This window comes from Rhinopithecus roxellana, chromosome 19, assembly GCF_007565055.1.
Source record: "Rhinopithecus roxellana isolate Shanxi Qingling chromosome 19, ASM756505v1, whole genome shotgun sequence".
Lineage (NCBI taxonomy): Eukaryota > Metazoa > Chordata > Mammalia > Primates > Cercopithecidae > Rhinopithecus > Rhinopithecus roxellana.
Window position 1 is genome coordinate 66,753,152 of NC_044567.1, and position 20,011 is coordinate 66,773,162.

Below are 20,011 nucleotides of genomic sequence, written 5' to 3' on the forward strand. Positions count from 1 at the left end.
CTAGAATGCTCTTCCCCAGACACCTGAGGGCTCTCCTGCATGAGAATCAGGTTTCTGGTCAAAGGACACCCATCAGAGAGGCCTTCCCTGACCATCACCCCCATCTGTCCCTCCTGTTGCCAGCTGTGTCCCCAGCAGTGCCATACATTCATTCACCACTGAAGCCGCTGCGTGAGGGCCAGGGGCTGGGATGGCGCCCAGTACATAGTAGATGCTCAGTAAACATTTGAAGAATGTATGAATGAACCTCTTCAAGCTTCAGTCTTCAAAGGGGATATTAATAGCATTTGCTATGAAGATTCATTGAAATACTGCATGAAATGCACTGGGCACAACACCTGAGCACGAGTCCTGCCACCACCAGCCAGCCCTCCGCAGCAACTGAGGATAAAAATATTCAGGGGCCAGGCGCGGTGGCTCACACCTGTAATCCCAGCACTTTGGGAGGCCAACGCAGGCAGATCACCTGAGATCAGGAGTTCGAGACCAGCCTGGCCAACATGGTGAAACCCCATCTCTACTAAAAATACAAAAATTAGTCAGGCACAGTGATGCGTGCCTGTAATCCCAGCTACTCAGGAGGCTGAGGCAGGAGAATCACTTGAACCTGGGAGGTGGAGGTTGCAGTGAGCCAAGATCGTGCCACTGCACCCCAGCCTGGGCAACAGAGCAAGACTCTGTCTCAAAAAAAAAAAGGAAAAGAAAAAAAAAAATGCCGGGTGCAGTGGCTCACGCCTATAATCCCAGCTCTTTGGGAGGCCGAGTCAGGTGGATCACGAGGTCAGGAGTTTAAGACCAGCTTGGCCAAGATGGTGAAACACCATCTCTACTAAAAATACAAAAAAATTAGCTGGGCGTGGTGGTGGGCGCCTGTAATCCCAGCTACTTGGGAGGCTGAGGCAGGGGAATCGCTTGAACCCCAGAGGCAGAGGTTGCAGTAAGCCAAGATCACGCCACTGCACTCCAGCCTGGGCGACAGAGGGGGATGTCATCAAGAAAAGAAAAGAGACGAGACGAGACGAGACGAGACGAGACGAGAAGAGAAGAGAAAAGATTCAGAAAAAAATAAAAACAAAAATTAACAACAAAAAATAATACAGTATAACTACCTAGCATGTACCCTGTATTAGGTATAAGTAATCTAGAGATGATGTACAGTATACGGGAGGGCGGGCAGAGGTTACACTCAAATACAACATTGTTTTCCATCAGAGACCTGAGCATCTGCCGATTTTGGTATCCATGGGGAACTGGAACCAATCCCCTGTGGATACCCAGGGACAACTGCATTGATAACTATTAAGTTATTTAAGTGCTTCCCTGGTTGTGGCCTGCTGGCCTGTTTTTGTTTTTGTTTTTTAAGACAGGGTCTCGCTCTGTCACCCAGGCCACGGTGCAGTAGTGTGATCACAGCTCACTGCAGCCTCGACCTCCCAGGTTAAAGTGATTCTGCTACCTCAGCCAACCCAGTAGCTGGGACTACAGGTGCACACCACCACACACGGCTAATTTTTGTATTTTTTGTAGAGGCAGGGTTTTGCCATGTTCCTCAGGATGGTCTCGAACTCCTTGACTCAACTGATCTGCCCATCGGGCTTCTGGCATCCAGGAGCTGGGCCTCGTCATCCCACTCCAGATGCCGTCCGGATATTCTCCCCGGCAGCAGCCCACTGAACTGCAACATGTTTCTGTAACTTTTCTCCTTCTGAAACCACTTTGAAGAGCTTGCTGTCTCTCCCACTAATGACCACAAACTGTTCCAGTGAAAAACTTTCTCAAAATGAGACTAATCAAAAGTTTATGACCAAAAAAAAAAAAAAAAAACACCGTATGCCAAACACACAGACACATGCTGTCTGTCTTCCAAATCTTACTGCATCTTTTTTTTTTTTTTTTTTGAGATAAAGTCTCCCTTTGTCACCCAGGTTGGAGTGCAGCGGCACAATCTCAGCTCACTGCAACCTCCGCCTCCTGGGTTCAAGCGATTCTCCTGCCTCACTCAGCCTCCCGAGTAGCTGGGAATACAGGCATGCCCCACCACATCCAGCTAAATTTTTGTATTTTTAGTAGAGACAGGGTTTCACCAGGTTGGCCAGGCTGGTCTCAAACTCCTGACAGGTGATCCACCCACTTTAGCCTCCCAAAGTGCTGGGATTACAGGCGTGAGCCACAGCGCCCAGCCAAATCTTATTGCATCTTAACCACTCTGCCATTCATGAGCCACTACGAACCTTCACAAAGAACTGCACAAAAACACATTGTTGGCTGGGCCAGCGGGAAGTGACCTGAGGGGGCTTGTGCATAAATAAAAGCGTCCTCAGGACCCGCTACGCATTCGGCCAGCCAAGCCCCCAGTGCTGGGAGACCCACCTGTACCTCAATGACTGCTGGTCAACGTCAGGCCTGCAGGAAGCCAGAGGGCAGGGACCTGCTCCAGCTGTGGAGAAGGAATGTAGACAGGAAAGAGCACGGCACACCCAACACCCCAAGGCTTAGGCCCACGACATCTTCTAGCAGGGGTCTTTGGCTTTTTAAATACCCCGGCCTCGCTTCCTGTGGCTGCTGTAACAAATGACCACCAACTTATGGGCTCAAAACAACAGCAATCCCCAGTCAGTTACCCCTGGGCCAAAATCAAGGTGTTGGCTGGGCTGTGCTTCCACCAGAGGCTCTGGGGGAGACTCCGTTTTTTGCTTCTTCCAGCTTCTGGTGGGCCTGGCCTGCCTTGGCTAGTGGCTTGGTCACTCCAGGCTCTGCCTTCATGGTGACGAGACACTCCTGTGAGTCAATGTCCCTGTGCCACCCCGTTGTTAAAAGGACACACACAATGGCACTTAGGGCCCAGCTGGGTAACTCAGGGCCATCTCCCCAGCTCAAGCTCCTTGACTTCATCACATCTGCAAAGACCCTTGTGTGTACACCATATAAGAGACCTTCACAGGATGTGGACGTCTTTGCAGGACCATTTTTCAGCTTCCAAACATCCTCTTCACCCTTCACTACCTCATATCTCTGGCATGATGGGTGCGTGCAAAGGTGAAAGGAGAGGGGAAGCATGCAGGCCAGGCAGTGGGTGGGAATGCCAGGACGGCCAGGCACCACGGCTGCAGACCTGGCTACAGGGGCCCATGTCAGGAGGTTGGGGCCAGCTAGGGACGGTGTGGCTGAGAGTACAGGTGCTCCCCAGCCCAGCCAAGGCTTCTCAGAAGAAAGGGGTATCCAGGAGGCCTGTGTTTGGCTACGCCAAGCTCGCCAGTCTCAGTCCTACCTCTGAACCTCCCCTTGAAGCCCCTCCTCTGTGGACCGCCGGGGCATCCATCCTCGGAGCGTGTCCAGCATGTTCAGGACAGCAGGGACAGGGCATTCTTTGGAATGCACTGTCTTTGACATGAGCAGGCCAGCCCCCACCCACTTCTCTCACCAGATGGAGAAAAATCTCAAGTCATAAACTAAATGAAAAACATGTTCTGTTCTGCCCTGGGATCAAGGGCTCACCTTAAATGAAAACTGTCTGGAACAATGTGCGGCTGACGCTGATCCTGGCCTTACTCTGCAGATTAGCCTCGGGGGTGATCACAGGGTGCTCAGGGCTCTGCATCAGCAAGCCCAACCCCCGCTGAGCCCCGGGACCACCCACTCCCCCAGCAGGATCCCCGGGAAACAGCCCAGAAGCACCGCCCAGAGACAGTCTTGGGAGAGCAGGCCAGGAACGCCAAGAGCTTCACCCCCCAGTCTGGGGAGTAGCGGGGGTCATCTCAGAAAGGCTGAAGAAGGAGCTGATGGCCCTCCCCTCCCACACTTTCCTGAAAGGGCCCAGAGCCCACTTCCCATGCAGTCCACCCACCCCTCGGTGCTGGTGCCCGGGCACCCAAACATCCCCTGGCACCCATCAGGAGCTGGTGCCATGCTGGCTGCTTGTTTTCAACTCATGTCGGCTTGCTCCTGCTACCCAGCTCACCTGGGTCCTGAATGTGCAGGCCGTTTTGCAGGAAGCTTCATGTGGGAAAAATAACCGTGTTTATGGAACACACGAGAGGTGGGGGGTTCACAAGCAAGTGGTTTTACTGTGTGACATGGCAGACAGGGAAGAGAGCCCCTACTTCCTGGACAACCCACTTCATGCATGAGAAGGCCACCAGATTGCCGGGCACATGTGACCAATGGCAGCCCCACTGTGGGGCAGCGTTCTCCTGCAGGCTCTTGTGAGGCTAGGAGGGCCACCCCTGCAGTCCTGGACCATCCTGACACCAGCCTGGACAGCCCAATGGCTGCTGGACCCCCAAGGCGAGAGGGCAGGAAGCGCCTAGTACTCCACACCAGCCAGTGACAGACACGGGAGGGAAGAGCAGAGCTGTCTGTCTGTCTGTCTGGCCAGCCAGCAGCAACCGCCGCGATCCCCTGCATGTGGGGCTCAGCCAGCAATGGGATACTCCCGTCTGGACAGTGTCAGGCATATCACTTACCACATTCCAGTAGAGCGGATTGAAGGTGATGGTGAGGACGGCAGCCACAAAGCTGGGATCCAGGGGGTCCACGTAGCCCAGCAGCCAGGTCATAACGCAGAGGTCTGCCTGCAGGGACAGAGCCAGCATCAGCACCGCTCAGACACAGCAGGGCCTGTGAGCCCCTAGGAGTCGGAGACAAAGTTACCCTCTGGGAACACGCCGGGAGGCCTGGGAACATCAAAGTCCAGCAAAGGTTACTACAGTGTAGTCTCATAAAAGGGAAGATAAAAATCTGAAACCTAATGAGCCGTGTCATGCCCTGGGAGGGCGGCCGCAGAAGTGTGCCTGGACGCCAGATGAGGAAATCAGCACCTCTGAAGAGGGGTGCCTGGTGCCCTGAAGGGAGGTGACACCAACCCTGGTGTGACCGAGACCCTCCGGGATGAGGGTTCTCAGAGGCCCCAGAGAAAACCCAAGCAGCTGAAATAAATGTGAAGAGATGCTCAACCTCACTAGGAATCAGGTAAAAGCAAATTAAAACAACAGTGGTGCGCCTCTCCTCACCCACATTCGACAGGGCACAATCTTGAGTGCACACAAAATCTTGGCGCAAGGTAAACTGAAAAAGTGTGCACCCACACCCCAGCCACCCCACTCGCATACAGAGGGCACGTGGACACTGCCCCCCTCCCCATCAGCTTGCATGAAAACATCAGGAACAATGACGAACAACTGAGGTGTCCAGCGACCAAAGAAATGAAAAAAGCCATGGCCCATTCCTACAGCAGCTAAACTACAGCAGTTAAAAGCACTAGGTCTACACACAACACTGTGAAATGTTCTCAGACACACGGTCGAGTAGTAGAGCAGGCTGCACGATTCAGTGCCTAGATAGAAATTTCTAGAAAACACCACAAAATATACTACCAAATATTCAGTTTTAATTTTTTTTTTTTTTTTTTTTTTTGAGACGGAGTCTCCCTCTGTCGCCCAGGCTGGAGTGCAGTGGCACAATCTCGGCTCACTGCAAGCTCCGCCTCCCAGGTTCACACCATTCTCCTGCCTCAGCCTCCCGAGTAGCTGGGACTACAGGCGCCTGCCACCGCGCCCGGCTAGTTTTTTGTATTTTTTTAGTAGAGACAGGGTTTCACCGTGTTCGCCAGGATGGTCTCGATCTCCTGACCTCGTGATCCGCCCGTCTCGGCCTCCCAAAGTGCTGGGATTACATAGGCTTGAGCCACCGCGCCCGGCCAATTTTTTTTTTTTTTTTTTTTTTTTTTTTTAAGAAACAGAGTCTCCCTGTGTTGCCCAGGCTGGAGTGCAGTGGCGCGTTCATAGCTCACTACAACCTTGAACTCCTGGGCTCACTTTGGGAGGCCAAGGTGGGAGAACCACTTGAGGCCAGGAGTTTGAGACCAGTCTAGGCAACATAGTGAGACCCTGTCTCTACAAAAATGTAAAAACTAGCTGGGCGTAGTTCCAATTACTTGGGAGGCCAAGGCAAGAGGATCGCTTGAGCCCAGGGGTTTGAGGCTGCAGTGAGCTGTGATCGGGCCACTTGAACTCCAGCCTGGGCAACACTGTCTCAAAAAAAAATTAATTAATTAATTTAAAAATAAATAGGCCAGGCGCGGTGGCTCACGCCTGTAATCCCAACACTTTGGGAGGCCGAGGCAGGTGGATCACGAGGTCAGGAGACCGAGACCATCCTGGCTAACACGGTGAAACTCCGTCTCTACTAAAAATACAAAAAATTACCCGGGCATGGGGGCGGGCGCCTGTAGCCCCAGCTACTCCGGAGGCTGAGGCAGGAGAATGGCATGAACTTGGGAGGTGGAGCTTGCAGTGAGCCGAGATGGTGCCACTGCACTCCAGCCTGGGTGACAGAGCAAGACCCCGTCTCAAAATAAATAAATTAATAAATTAATTGATTAATTAAAATAAAAAACTGTTTCTAAAATGCACTGAAAAGTATTACACTGTCTCTCCACATGCAACTCAAAATTTTTTTTAAATACTAAATTATAAAACAAGTGTAAAGTTGTGCTTGCTTCGGCAGCACATATACTAAAATTGGAATGATACAGAGAAGATTAGCATGGCCCCTGCAAAAGGATGATACACAAATTCATGAAGCATTCCACAAGGAGGGGAACATCACACCAGGGTCTGTTGGGGGATGGGGGGGCTAGGGGAGGGATAGCATTAGGAGAAATACCTAATGTAGATGATGGGTTGATGGGTGCAGCAAACCACCATGGCACGTGTATACTTACGTAACAAACCTCCACGTTCTGCACATGTACCCCAGAACTTAAAGTATAATAATAAAAAGCTTTTAAAAAAATTAAAAACAAAAAAATTTTTTTTAAAAGTATAAATTCCATCACAGCTGTGATCTTTCCCATAATGGTGTATTTTGTTCTATTGCATTTGGAAATACAGTAAATTCCTTCAAAGAGCACTTTGATCTCCCACATTTTGGGGAAGGGGTGGGGAGGAGATGGTGCTTCTGCCCAGGGTCAGCCAGCCCTTGGGGGGCAAGCACAGCCTCCACTCCAATCCTTGCTTCCCCAAATGACAGTCTCCTGACATAACTCTGCCTGCTACCAGGCCACTTGCAGGGTGTGACCATGGGATGTCCCTCAGACGTCTATCAGTACAAAGCCATCTTCCGCTATGGCCTGCCATCCTTCCCATGTGTGGCCTCTCTACCTGATCAGCCTGCATCCCTGAGGTGCAAACATTCATCTCACTACAGGGCCAAGGGCAGAGCTAAGCAGATATTAAATGCTCTAGGCCAGGCGCAATGGCTCACGCCTATAATCCCAGAACTTTGAGAGGCCGAGATGGGTGGATCACCTGAGATCAGGAGTTCAAGACCAGCCTGGCCAACATAGTGAAACCCCCTCTCTATTAAAAATTAAAAAATTAGCCAGGCATGGTGATGCATACCTGTAATCCCAGCTACTCGGGAAGCTGAGGCAGAAGAATCACTTGAACCCGGGAGGTAGGGGTTGCACTGAGCTGGAGGTTACAGTGAGCCAAAATGCACCACTGCACTCCACTTGGTGACAGAGCAACACTTCGTCTCAAAACAAACAAACAAACAAAACGCTCCAATGCAGACCCCTCCTGAGGGATGAATGTAGCCAACATGGGACCAAAGGTGCACTGCTACTGGAATCTGGAGAGAACAGCTGAGTGGGTGAGTGGCCATGGCAGTAGGCGTGGACATCAATAAGCGAATGACTAAGAAAAGCCACTCCACAAATGGCAGGAAGAAGGAACCCAGGGAAGCACCACTTGCCTAGCTGTGACACAGCCTCTGGGCACCGCGCAGTGCCTGCCCAGCGCCTGCAGCCAACAAGGCCTGGCACTCCAGCAGGTGCCTCCAAACGCCTGGGGCTGTGAGCCAAGCCCCACACTCTCCAGAGCAGGCACTGGCCACTCATGAAGGACAACTGGACAAGGCTCAGAGCAGGCTGCCCTGCCCTGAAGGGAGGGGAAGGGAGGGGAGGGAAGGTCTCTGGTGCAGTCCCAAAGCTTCTAGAACCTGGGACTTAACCTGAGGCCTGGCCTTATCTTCAGTTTGATGATAACATCTATTAAGCACCTCCAGTCCATCCCAGCACTTTGGGAGGCCAGGCAGGCAGATCACAAGGTCAGGAGTTTGAGACCAGCCTGGCCAATGTGGTGAAACCCTGTCTCTACCAAAAATACAAAAATTAGCCAGGCATGGTGGCACATGCCTGTAGTCCCAGCTACTCAGGAGGCTGAGGCAGAAGAATGGCTTGAACCCTGGAGGCAGATGTTGCAGTTGAGCCAAGATCATACCACTGCACTCCAGCCTGGGTGACAGAACAAGACTCTGTCTCAAAAGAAAAAAAAAAAAAAAACACACACATCCGATTCCAAGGCCCTGTCCCTTGAGAGCCTGGTGGGGGAGGGTGGAAAGCTGGCTCAGGGAAGAGTCCTGGCTTTGGTCATGCCTGACACTTACGAAGTGCACCGAGGGTGAGTTATCTCCCTGCATGTGCACAGCAGACCCTGTGAGTGTGCCAGCGGCCAGTTTTCAGCCATTCCACCCGCTCCCCATTCCCCATTCAGCTCCCAGCCAAAACCTGGCCTTGCCCCACCCCTCCCTTGTCTCATTCCCATTACCAATCCTCCCGTGGCCCATCTGTTATTCTGCCTCTTACACAACCACCTAATACACTCCCTCCCCCAACCCTGGCTTTGCCGGTTGCTCCCCAGGGCACAGCAAAGGACCTCAGTGGCCTCCTGGCTTTGGACTTCCCCCAGAGCCCTCCCCATGGACCCTTACCTATGGACCAGCATGCTGTTAGCCAAGCCAAAGAGGAGAAAGGGCAGAGTGTGAGTCACAGAGCAGAGCCTCACTCAGCTAGGGGAAAGGGGAAAGCAGGAAAGGCCTAGGCACACTGAGCCTGGGGCCAGGAAGGGACACAGGGCGTTTTCCAGGGCCAGGAAAAACACTTTCCATATCACTGGCACCTCTTCAACTCTACACCTAAGAGAGGTGCATCTTCCTGAGTGTAAATGATCTCTCTACTGCTTCCCCGCTGGGCCCTGGGGGAAATGCTGCCTTTCATAAGGAATTCAACTCAATGTTAGTCACCAAATGCTGAGCTCCACTAAGGAGGTCCTCACTCTAGGGGGTCCAAGAAAACACAGGACCTGGCAGTGAGCGCACACCTATCTCTGGCCATCCTCGCAACCACCCTAAAAGTAAAGCCCTGTTGTTAGCCCACTTGGCAGATAAAAGAGCAAAGCCTCCAGACCCCAGACAGTGAGGAGCAGAGCCAGCCTGAGCAAGGCCAGCCCTACCGGATAGAAAGCCCCATAAAAAAGGACAAGGGTAAAAGTGAGTGCTTCTGGGTCTTGAAACCCAAGGAGACTGGGAAAGTGAGCAAGAAATATGCTTTTTTCACCTTTTGTGGGAGCCAAGATGAAGGAGGGAAACTGAGGCACTGAACGATTAAGCAACTAACACTGAGGGAACCCAGCAGCAGCTGACATCCACCTGAGTCTCCCAATAAGTGCTGAACTGGTCAAAGCTGGAACATGTCCACCCCCTCCCCCTTCTCCCTCCCGTAGCCAGATCCCAGTGGCCTCAGGTCAGCCTGTCTCAGGAGGGTGGCGGTGTGCAACCGGTCACTTCAGTCACCTTGAGGAGGATTTGTGTTGCCCAGAGAAGCGCCTGCTTCACTGGAAAGAATGACTAATGGTTCAGAGTGGAATTCTAGGCAGCAGAGGGAAGCCCCTCCCAGCTCCCGGATCCCCACTCAGAGACATGAAGGTCCCTTTCTGATAGCTGTTATTTCCAAAACCCCCCTCAGGAGGGTGGACCTCCCTCCTGAAACTGGGTTGGCAAAAAAGAACCACATCCAGGTCAGACATGAGCAGAGTAGGAGAGTCCTGGGTCCCACATCCAGGCTCTGCCTCCGGGTGTCAGAGACTCCCTTGATGGCCTCCCCTGCACACCTCTGACCAAAGGAAGGTCTCCCATCCACTCCCAGCCTCAACTTCCTTCATACAGCGGAGGTCCCGGCTTTCTGCTACCCAGTAATTCCAATGGAACCCCCTCCAAGGCTCCAGGTTGCAGAGGCCTTGGAATCTGACTAAAAGAGAGGAGCTACCCACCACAGCCAGGAGGTCCGCTGAGCTGCAGGAATAGCTCGGGTCCCACGGTTCACCGACGAATGGCCTCAGCTGTTAACACCCCAAAGCGTGGGTGAGGAAGAGGCTTATGGCAATTCACTCCATTGAGGAGTGCAGGGTTCTCAGGAGCAGCGCTCTGTGCTCAGGGAATGATCTGCATTGGGTCAACGTGTCACATTGTGACACATGGACAAACAGCAGGCCCGGACAGGCAAAGTCACATCGATCCCAGGCCACACACCACACACAACAAAGGGCAGGGGAATAGGTGGGGGCTGCAAGAGAGGGGATGGGGTCCTCCTAGGATCCATCACCCCTGCAGAATCTGCCTGCAGCGCTGCAGCCCCCACTGCCCCCAGAGCTGCCCTCATGCCCTACAGGGCACCATAAGCTGACTCAGGTAATGTTTATTTGGGGCAACTTTGGGTTAGAGCCCTGTGCCTGGCACAAAGACATAAGGATGAGTGTGCCAGAGCCTTTTTCCTCTAAGAACTTTATTCTCTGGGCTGGGCCCAATGGCTCACACCTGTAATCCCAGCACTTTGGGAGGCCGAGGCAGGTGGATCACAAGGCCAGGAGTCCAAGACCAGCCTGGTCAATATGGTGAAACCCCGTTTCTACTAAAAATACAAAAATCAGCACGCGCAACTGTAGTCCCAGCTACTGGGGAGGCTGAGGCAGAAGAATCACTTGAACCCAGGAGGCAGAGGTTGCAGTGAGCCAAGATAGTGCCACTGCACTCCAGCCTGGACAACAGAGTGAGACTGCATCTCAAAAAAAAAAAAAAAAAAAAGAGAGAGAGAGACAGAGAAATTTATTATCTGGCCGTGCCTGGTGGTTCACGCCTGTAATTCCAGCACTTTGGGAGGCCGAAGCAGGCAGATCACCTGAAAGTCAGGAGTTCGAGACTAGCCTGGCCAACAAGGTGAAACTCCGTCTCTACTAAAAATACAAAAATAGCCAGACACGTTGGCAGGCACCTATAATCCCAACTACTAGGGAGGCTGAAGCAGGAGAATTGCTTGAACCCAGGAAGCAGATATTGCAGTGAGCCGAGTTCGCCCCACTGCACTCTAGCCTGGGCAACAAGAGCAAAACTTCATCTCAAAAAAAAAAAAAAAAAAAAGGAAAAGTTTATTCTCTGGTAGGAAAGGGAAAGCCATTTCACTTTAAGCCAGCCCCCTGACCCTGTTTTTCCACACAGAAGGCCACCTGGCTCAGAGGACTCTGGCCTTTGGCAGCCACTGTCTGAGCTGGGAGCTTCACCACCCGCCGCAAGGGACCATGGCAAGCCTCCATGACCAATCTAAGCCCAGGTTTCTCTTGAGTGGAATGAGGGTGATGAGACAGGCCACCTGAGGTTACCTTCTGCACAGAAGCGAGACCAGATGTAAAAGTACAGGGCACACTCAGGGCCGAGACTGGTGGCCCCTCTACTCTGTCTGCTTAATGTCAACTAATACAGGTCCCTCTCACCTCTCACTCTCTGGAGGGACCCTCCTGGGAAGACACAAATCCTAAAGGAATAGCCAGAGAGGGAACACTGACCCCCATGCTGGAATCTGAGGTCAGACAAGCCCTGGGCAGCAAAGACCATCTCATGGCAGGAGGGGAGGAAGTTAGACATCACAGTGCGACTGTGGTCTCTAGAACCCAAAGTAAAACGAAATGGATGGCAGCTGCTCCAGTTCCCCAGATCCATAACTCCTTTCAAGAGGGTGAAATGTCATTCATTCTTCATTTAACAAGTGTGACCGGCGCCAAACTCAAAAGGCGCTGACGGCTCACATGCTCCAGCATGGGTGGGCGTGGGGCTTGCGGGTAAGACCGTGCTTCTCAAGGCCCTGCTCTCCTCCACGCTGGGCTGCCTCTTCTCACTCCTCTGCTGGTTGTGGGCTTCACCCCCATTTTCTTTTTTCTTTCATTATTATTAGTAGTATTACTATTATTATTATTATTTTGAGACAGGGTCTTACTCTGTCTCCCAGGCTGGAGTGCAGGGGCCTGATCATAGCTCACTGCAGCCTCAAACACCTGGGCTCAAGCAATCCTACTGCCTCAGCCTCCCAAGTAGCTAGGACTACAGGTGCACGCCACCACACCTGGCTAATTTTTTTAATTTTGTAGACACGGAGTCTTACCACATTGCCCAGTTTGGTCTGGAACTCCTGGGGCAAGTGATCCTCCTGCCTCAGCCTCCTCCCAAAGTACTGAAACTACAAGTGTGAGACACCAAGCCCGGTCATCCTCCTTTTCTTTACTTTCACCTTCAGGGCCCAGGACAGAACCTGCTAGGTGCTACTGTGTCTCTGTATAAACACACATTGTAGTTTGAAGACAATAGTAACAATAAGCCAGCCAACCTTCACTCCCAAGTGAACCACCTGCCAAGCTCTGGCAAGGGACATGCAGGAGGCAGAACAGACTGCTGATGAGACAGGGACACCCATGCCACGGCGGGCAGCCATCTCCCCTCACTAAGTGCCGCTTCCTTGCCTGTGAGGTGGGAATGGTAGAGGTGCCATGGGACGCCAGGAGGATTAAATGAGAAAGTGCAAGGACAGCACTCAGTGCAGAGCCTGGCGGGGGCGACAGCTAGACAGACGCTGGCTGTGACAACTGTGTCATTGAGTCCTGGTGACAACCCTGTGAGGCGTGCCCACTCTTCAGATTAAGAACTGAAGTGAGCAGCTGGGTGTGGCGGCTCACGCCTGGAATCCCAGCACTTTGGGAGGCCAAGGTGGGTGGATCACCTGAGGTCAGGAGTTCAGGACCAGCCTGGCCAACATGGTGAAACTCCATCTCCACCAAACATACAAAAATTAGCCGGACGTGATGGCGGGCACCTGTAATCCCAGCTACTCTGGAGGCTGAAGCAGGAGAATCACACGAACCCGGGAGGCAGAGGTTGTAGTGAGCTGAGGTCACACCACTGCACTCCAGCCTGGGCGACAGGGTGAGACTCCATCTCAAAAACAAACAAAAACAACAACAACAAAAAGAAGTGAGGTGAGGTATGAAGCAAAAGTGGACAGAACTAAAAGGTGGAAAAGACAAATCCACAGTTCTTGTTAGGGCCCTCCACAGTCCTCTCAGTGACTGACAGAATCAAAGCAGTGGACAAGAAGGCTGCTGGAGCTGGCAAGGTCACCAAGTCTGCCCCAAAAGCTCAGAAAGCTAAATGAATATTATCCCTAATATTTGCACCCCAGTCTTAATCAGTGGTGGAAGAAGGTCTCAGAACTGTTTGTTTCTTTTTTTTTTTTTTTTTTTTTTTTTGAGACGGAGTCTCGCTCTGTCACCCGGGCTGGAGTGCAGTGACCGGATCTCAACTCACTGCAAGCTCCGCCTCCCGGGTTCACGCCATTCTCCTGCCTCAGCCTCCCGAGCAGCTGGACTACAGGCGCCCACCACCTCGCCCGGCTAGTTTTTTGTATTTTTTAGTAGAGACGGGGTTTCATCATGTTAGCCAGGATGGTCTCGATCTCCTGACCTCGTGATCCCCCATCTCGGCCTCCCAAAGTGCTGGGATTACAGGCTTGAGCCACCGCGCCCGTGCCTGTTTGTTTCAATTGGCCATTTAAATTTAATAGTAAAAGACTGGTTAATGATAACAATGCATCGTAGAACCTTCAGAAGGAAAAGAGAATGTTTTGTGGACCACTTTGGTTTTCTTTTTTGCCTGTGGCAGTTTTAACTTACTAGTTTTTTTGTTTTGTTTTGTTTTTTGAGACGGAGTCTGGAGTCTCTCGCTCTGTCGCCCAGGCTGGAATGCAGTGGCACAATCTCGGCTCACTGCAAGCTCCGCCTCCCGGGTTCATGCCATTCTCCTGCCTCAGCCTTCGGCGTAGCTAGGACTACAGGCACCAGGTCGGCTAATGTTTTGTATTTTTAGTAGAGATGGGGTTTCACCGTGTTAGCCAGGATGGTCTGGATCTCCGGACCTCGTGATCCGCCCGTCTCGGCCTCCCAAAGTGCTGGGATTACAGGCATGAGTCACTGTGCCCAACCGACTTACTAGTTTTTAAAATCAGTACTTTTGAATGGAACGACCAAAAATTTGTCACAGAATTTTGAGACCCATTAAAAAAGTCTAATGAGGAAAAGAGAGAGAGAGAGAGAGAGAGAGACAGGTGGAAATCGGTGAGGACACAGCTGACCTGAGCAGCGCCATCCAGTGGCTGGACCTGACCACAGCACACGACAGCCTTGGGAAAAGCCTGCAGTCTCCTTGGTGCCACCAAGACAGATCACACTCGGGGCCATCAAACAAACCTTAAATTTAAACGAATAGAAAGCATACACAGTATGCTCCCAAACTACCACAGAATTAAACTCAAAATCAGTCACAGAAAGCGATCGTGGAAAGAATGCACGCGAGGGCCAAATGGGAAGTCTTGGGAAATCTAGAAACATTTTGAACTGAATGAAAATGAGAATAGAACACATGAGACCCCGTGCGATGCGGCTAAGGCAGGGCATCTATTAGGAAGGAAGAAAAGTCCCAGGTCAGGAATATAAGCTTTGCCCTTAAGAAATTAGAGAAAGAGTGGCTGGGCGCGGTGGCTCACACCTGTAATCCCAGCACTTTGGGAGGCCGAAGCAGTCAGATTACTTCAGGTCAGGAGTTCAAGAACAGCCCGGCCAACATGGTGAAACCCTGTCTCTACCAAATATACAAAAATTAACCAGGCGTGGTGGAGGGTGCCTGTAATCCCAGCTACCTGGGAGGCTGAGGCAGGAGAATCGCTTGAACCCAGGAGATGGAGGTTGAACAGTGAGCCGAGATTGCACCACGGGGCGAGATTGCACCACGGCACTCCAGCCTGGGCAACAGAGGGAGACTCAGACAAGGAAGGAAGGAAGGAAGGAAGGAGGGAAGGAAGGAAGGAGGGAAGGAGGTAAGGAGGGAAGGAGGGAAGGAAGGAAGGAAGGGAGGAAGGCAGGGAGGGAGGGAGGGAGAAAAGAAAGAAATTGGAGAAAGAGGAATAAGTTAAACCCAAAGGAGGCAGGACAAAAAAATTAAAGATAAGCAAAAATCAATCAAATTGAAAACACGAAAACAAAAGAGAAAACAAAAATCACACCCAAAGTTGGTTCTTTGAGGAAAATTTTTTTCCCGATAAAATTGAGAAACCTCCAGCCAGGCTGACCAAGAAAAAAAGAGAAAAGACACGAAATATTAATATCAGAAATAAAAGAGGGGACTTCTCTACTGACCTCACAAACATTGAAGTGATAATAAGGGAATACTATGAATAACACAAATTAAGTAACTTAGATGAAATGAACTGATTCTTGCAAGACACAACTGCCAAAATTCATTTAAGAAATAATCCTTTATCTTTTAAAGGAATTGAATTCATAGCTTAAAAACCTAAAAAAAGAAAAACCTTGAGCCCAGATGGTTTCCCTGGATGAATTCTACCAAACATTTAAGGAAAAAAATAATTCCAATTCCACACAATCTCTTCCAGAATATGGAAGAGGGAGGCAACACTTCCCAACTCACTGTATTACCCTAACACTAAAACCAGGCCGGTGCGGTGGCTCACCGCCTGTAATCCCAGCATTTTGGGAGGCTAAGGTGGGTGGATCACTTAAGGTCAGGAGTTCGAGACCAGCCTGGCCAACATGGTGAAACCCTGTTGCTACTAAAAATACAAAAAAAAAAAAAAAAGAAACCGAGCACGGTGGTGGGTGCACCTGTAATCCCAGCTACTCCGGAGGCTGAGGTGGGGGAATTGCTTGAACTCGGGAGGCAGAGGTTGCAGTGAGCTGATATCACGCCACTGCACTCCTGAATACATGCCTGAGCGACAGAGCGAGACTCTGCCTTAAAATAAATAAATCAAATAAAACCAGACAAAGAAAGAAAATCCCCCCAAAATTAGAGCAAATCAAATCCAGCAATATATACAAGGGATAATGATAACACGTCAGGACCAGCCAGGGATCACCCCAGCAATCCAGAGCTGGTTCAGCATTCAAAACATCAATGTAATTAATATTTACAGCTCAATGAAGAAAAACAGTATCATCTCAACAGAGGCAGGGGAAACAAGCTCCAAGAGTATCTGTCATTTGCCCAAGGTTTTGATGAGCTGCCATGGAAAGCTTCAACCCTGCTCTGTCTTGGCTGATGCCAAAATTACTGAAGACAAAATGTATGGCCTTGAAAACACTACAGAGTAACTCATCTAATATAATGGCCTAATGTTTATTTCAACTAAAGTAATACAATCAAAAAAGTTTTAGAAACCATTTTGTATAGAGGCAAACATCTTTCTCTGAAAGGCATCAGGGTTTTGCCTCCAGCGCCTTGCTCAGGTGCCCATACTACACACAGTGACCTGTGTCCCCAGCCCCAGGTCTCTGAGCCTTCTGAATACAAGGGCTTCGCCTTCTTGAAGACCACCCTCAGGTGGGCTGCACTCGACACTTCCTAAGGCTTCTCTACACCCCTCATCTCATTCTGGTCTTCACCATAACCCCCTTACTGTCCCCATTCTTCTTGACACCAACACCAAGCTGGAGACATCATCACTCACCCGCTCTGGTAAGCAGGTGATTCTCTATGGAAAAGGGACCTGAGACCTGGGCATGTGCCCTCGCTCTGAGGACCTCAGTGTGCTCTGCCAGCCTCGGTGCCCATACCCCTAGGCCCTACTGGAGCCATCTTCTGAATCCTGGAGGTGCCCCTGCCTGTGGACAGCAAGATGCAGACCCTGCTCTCATCCATCTGCCACCCCACTGCCTTCAGGCAGCTGCCCAGCTGAGGAGCAAGGCTCCAGAATCCCCTGGCAGGGAGGGCAACAAGGAGCAAAAGGGCCTCAGTCAATGAGGCTGCAGCGGGCACACTCTTCACCCTAACTCCTCAGTCCAATGGCTGATATTTTGGTTTGTTTGTTTTTGTTTTGAGACAGAGTTTTGCTCTTGTTGGCCTGGCTGGAGCGCAATGGCGTGATCTCGGCTCACCGCAACCTCCACCTACTGGGTTCAAGTGATTCTCCTGCCTCAGCCTCCTGAGAAGCTAGGATTACAGGCATGCGCCACCATGCCCAGCTAAGTTTTTGTATTTTTAGTAGAGACGGGATTTCTCCAGGTTGGTCAGGTTGGTCTCAAACTCCCGATCTCAGGTGATCCGCCCGCCTCGGCCTCCCAAAGTGCTGGGATTATAGGTGTGAGCCACCATGCCTGGCCCCAACGGCTGATTTTTTTTTTTTTTTATTAAAAACAAATGCAAGATTCTGTACCTGCTGAAACAGGCCCAGAAAAGAGCTGGTGGAGGGCATGGTACCCAGAGCAGCACTGTTTGTTATGACATGGCAGCCACTGGTCACAGGCGGTGCCACAGCTTGGAGTACCACGGGATGAAATGTTTTTGATATATATTTTGATAACAAGAAAATATATTGTTAAAATTATTTTTTCTATTTCTTTGCTATTTTCTATTTCTTCTTACTAATTTAATGTGGCTACCAGAACGGTTCAAATTATGCATGTGGCACATGATGTTTCTACTGGACAGCACAGGGTTAGCACCTGAGATCCTGAAGCTCAGACACCCATGGGGTGAAGAAAACGCTTGCAACTCTCTCAGGCCAGGGACTGACATATTTTAAGACCCGAGATTTCGATTGAGGAGGGAGGAGAGCTACCACATAAGCAAATACGTAATGTTGTATGTTGTGTGTTTCTTTCTTTCCTTCTTTTTTTAAGAAAAATCCCTTGGCAACAGGAAGCTTAACTGCACCAACAAGGACAGCAGAAGAAAACAGAATGTTAGTCAACGAGGGTCACCCTGACCCAAACCCCAGCCCCAGCTCTCTCCAGCTACACAGCCCCAGGGAGAAAGGAAAAGAGCAGAGAAGCCCATCCCTCACACACCCAGTTAGTCTCCCCTGCCCACTGGCAGGCCCTGGGGCAGCCCCTAGCTGGGTCTGCAACAGGACACTGCCCTCTTGCATTCTGCCCCCCTTCTACATGGCTCCCTCACCCACCCTTCTACGTGGTGGCTTCTGAGGGCAGCCCCTGGAGGTGATCATGACCTCCCATCTTGATCTGAGGATTATCAGATATAGGTTCACCTGGTGAAAATGCAGGAGCTGTAGGGGTAGAACCTGTCACTCATCTGACTGCATGTTGTAATTCAATGAACAGTTTACTAAAGTAATAGTTTTCTTCCTGTCCTCTGCTGAGCACCGATCTGGCCAACGGCCTTGCGCTCCCTCAGGGCCAGCGGCCCATCTGCTCCTGCGCCTCCTGGAGGGCTTCGCACCTGCCTCCCTCCACTGGGGCATCTTGCCCCACTGACTGACCCTTTGGCTCTCAGATCCCAGGTCCCTCTCTCGCAGATAGGGCAACAGGCTCTCTTGGGATTTCAATCCCACCTCCCCATCAGCTATTCACTCTTCTAAACACTAACTGGTGTTAGCTCCTTTAGATAACTCTCTGGCTTTCCAGGCCTATAGTCTCCCTCCCTAGAATGAAAGCTCAGTGAAAGAAGTGCCCTTAACCTTCTGAGTGACAGGAGGCCCTCAGCAGGCCCTGAATCATACTGGCTGGATCAGTGAGTGAATAAACCCACATGTGAGTAAGGAATGAAGGGAGTGAAGGAACTGGATTAGAAGCTGCTTAGAGAAGAGATGTGCCTTACAGGCTTCATGAAGAGTGGGTGATGAAAAAGGTAAATGGAGTATCTCAGAGGAAGCTTTGATAGAAGGGAGAATGCAGGAGAGGTTGGAAATTGGAATCCACTGGAATTGGGAGCCTGGGGAGATGCCAGGACAGGCACTCTCCGGCCTAGGACTCTGTAGAGGGCAGCCTCAGTAGGCTGGCCAGGTCCCCAGCTTTTGGGGCCGGTCGCACCCATCCTGGCCCCGAATGGGTTGGACGGTGGTCTGCAGCCTGCTCAGGGCCGGCTGGGAGAGATGCAGGATCCCCATCACTCTCCTCCCTCTGGGCAAAAGCTGGCCTCCTGACCCTGGGGGATGGACGGGAGCAGAGGCCACACAACACACTCCCAAACATATAATGGGCCTCCTTCACCCTCGCCCACGCTCAGTCACTCAGCCACACACAGCCTCGGTCATACACACTCACACTCACTCTCCCGCACACTCTAAGAGCATCACATAATTTCAGTGAGACACACACAAGTCCAAAGACTAACACGCACAACCTCTGAGACTCACACAATCTCAGGGCCACACACGGGCACACAACCAGACGAGCTCAGGAACGCCCCCCTCTCTGACTTACGCAATCTGAGGTTTACACGCGCGCGCACACGCACACACAGAGACAACAGCCAGCGCTCCCGCACGCAGCGACCCCGCACGCAGAGCCCCGCCCCTGCCACGCCACGCCTCCATTGCCTGGGAACTGGCGGCCCCGCCCCCTCGCCGCACGCTTTCACGCCCCTCGGGCCTTCCAGATCCCTCTCCCCGTTTCCGCGGCGGTCCGGTGCCGTCAGTACCTGCCTAAAATCAATATTGCCGAGGCCTCCGCAGCAGTCAGGACCCGCCACCGAGCTACTCGTAGGCTTGGCTCCCGGGTCCCCAGATCTCTTCATCCGGGGGCCGCCTCAGGAGGAACCACGCAGGCCCCCCCCTTGAAGCCACGCGCCCCCGGAACGGGCCCTATAGCGCCGAGTAAGTGCCGCCAGCCGGGGCTCTTTCCCGGTGACCCCAACATAGCCTGGCCTTCTGGGAAATGTAGTTCCCCATCACCACGAAGCGCCTCTTTATCTGAGAGCTTGCGACAGGGTCTAGAAGAGATGAAAACTACAAGTCCCAGTGTCTTTCGCCGCACAGCCTGCCGGTTCCGAGGCAGCCACGTGGCAGAATCCCCTTGGATCCGACCTCCCGACCGGTGCCTTT

The 20,011-nt window shown here is 51.6% G+C and overlaps 1 protein-coding gene and 1 non-coding gene across 6 annotated transcripts in view; one reads left to right on the top strand and one right to left on the bottom strand.

Moving 5' to 3' along the window:
• The window catches only part of PEMT (phosphatidylethanolamine N-methyltransferase), an 87,157-nt gene extending 67,352 nt beyond the window's left edge, over positions 1–19,805 (bottom strand). Inside the window, exons 1-2 of one of the 5 annotated variants that reach the window (XM_010368871.2) lie at positions 19,609–19,800; positions 4,464–4,571 (exon numbers count right to left, since the gene is read on the bottom strand). In XM_010368871.2, the coding sequence (XP_010367173.1) occupies positions 4,464–4,571; positions 19,609–19,704 (204 nt within the window). In that variant the 5' untranslated portion in view covers positions 19,705–19,800. Of the gene's footprint in view, positions 1–4,463; positions 4,572–10,109; positions 10,282–19,391; positions 19,481–19,608 lie in introns of those variants that run through there. The other 4 variants (XM_010368874.2, XM_010368873.2, XM_010368872.2 and 1 more) reach the window with 4 other exon arrangements.
• LOC115895102 lies at positions 6,489–6,595 on the top strand. The gene has a single exon (XR_004055293.1). It is a non-coding gene; the product is annotated as a U6 spliceosomal RNA (small nuclear RNA).
• Positions 19,806–20,011: the final 206 nt, after the last annotated feature.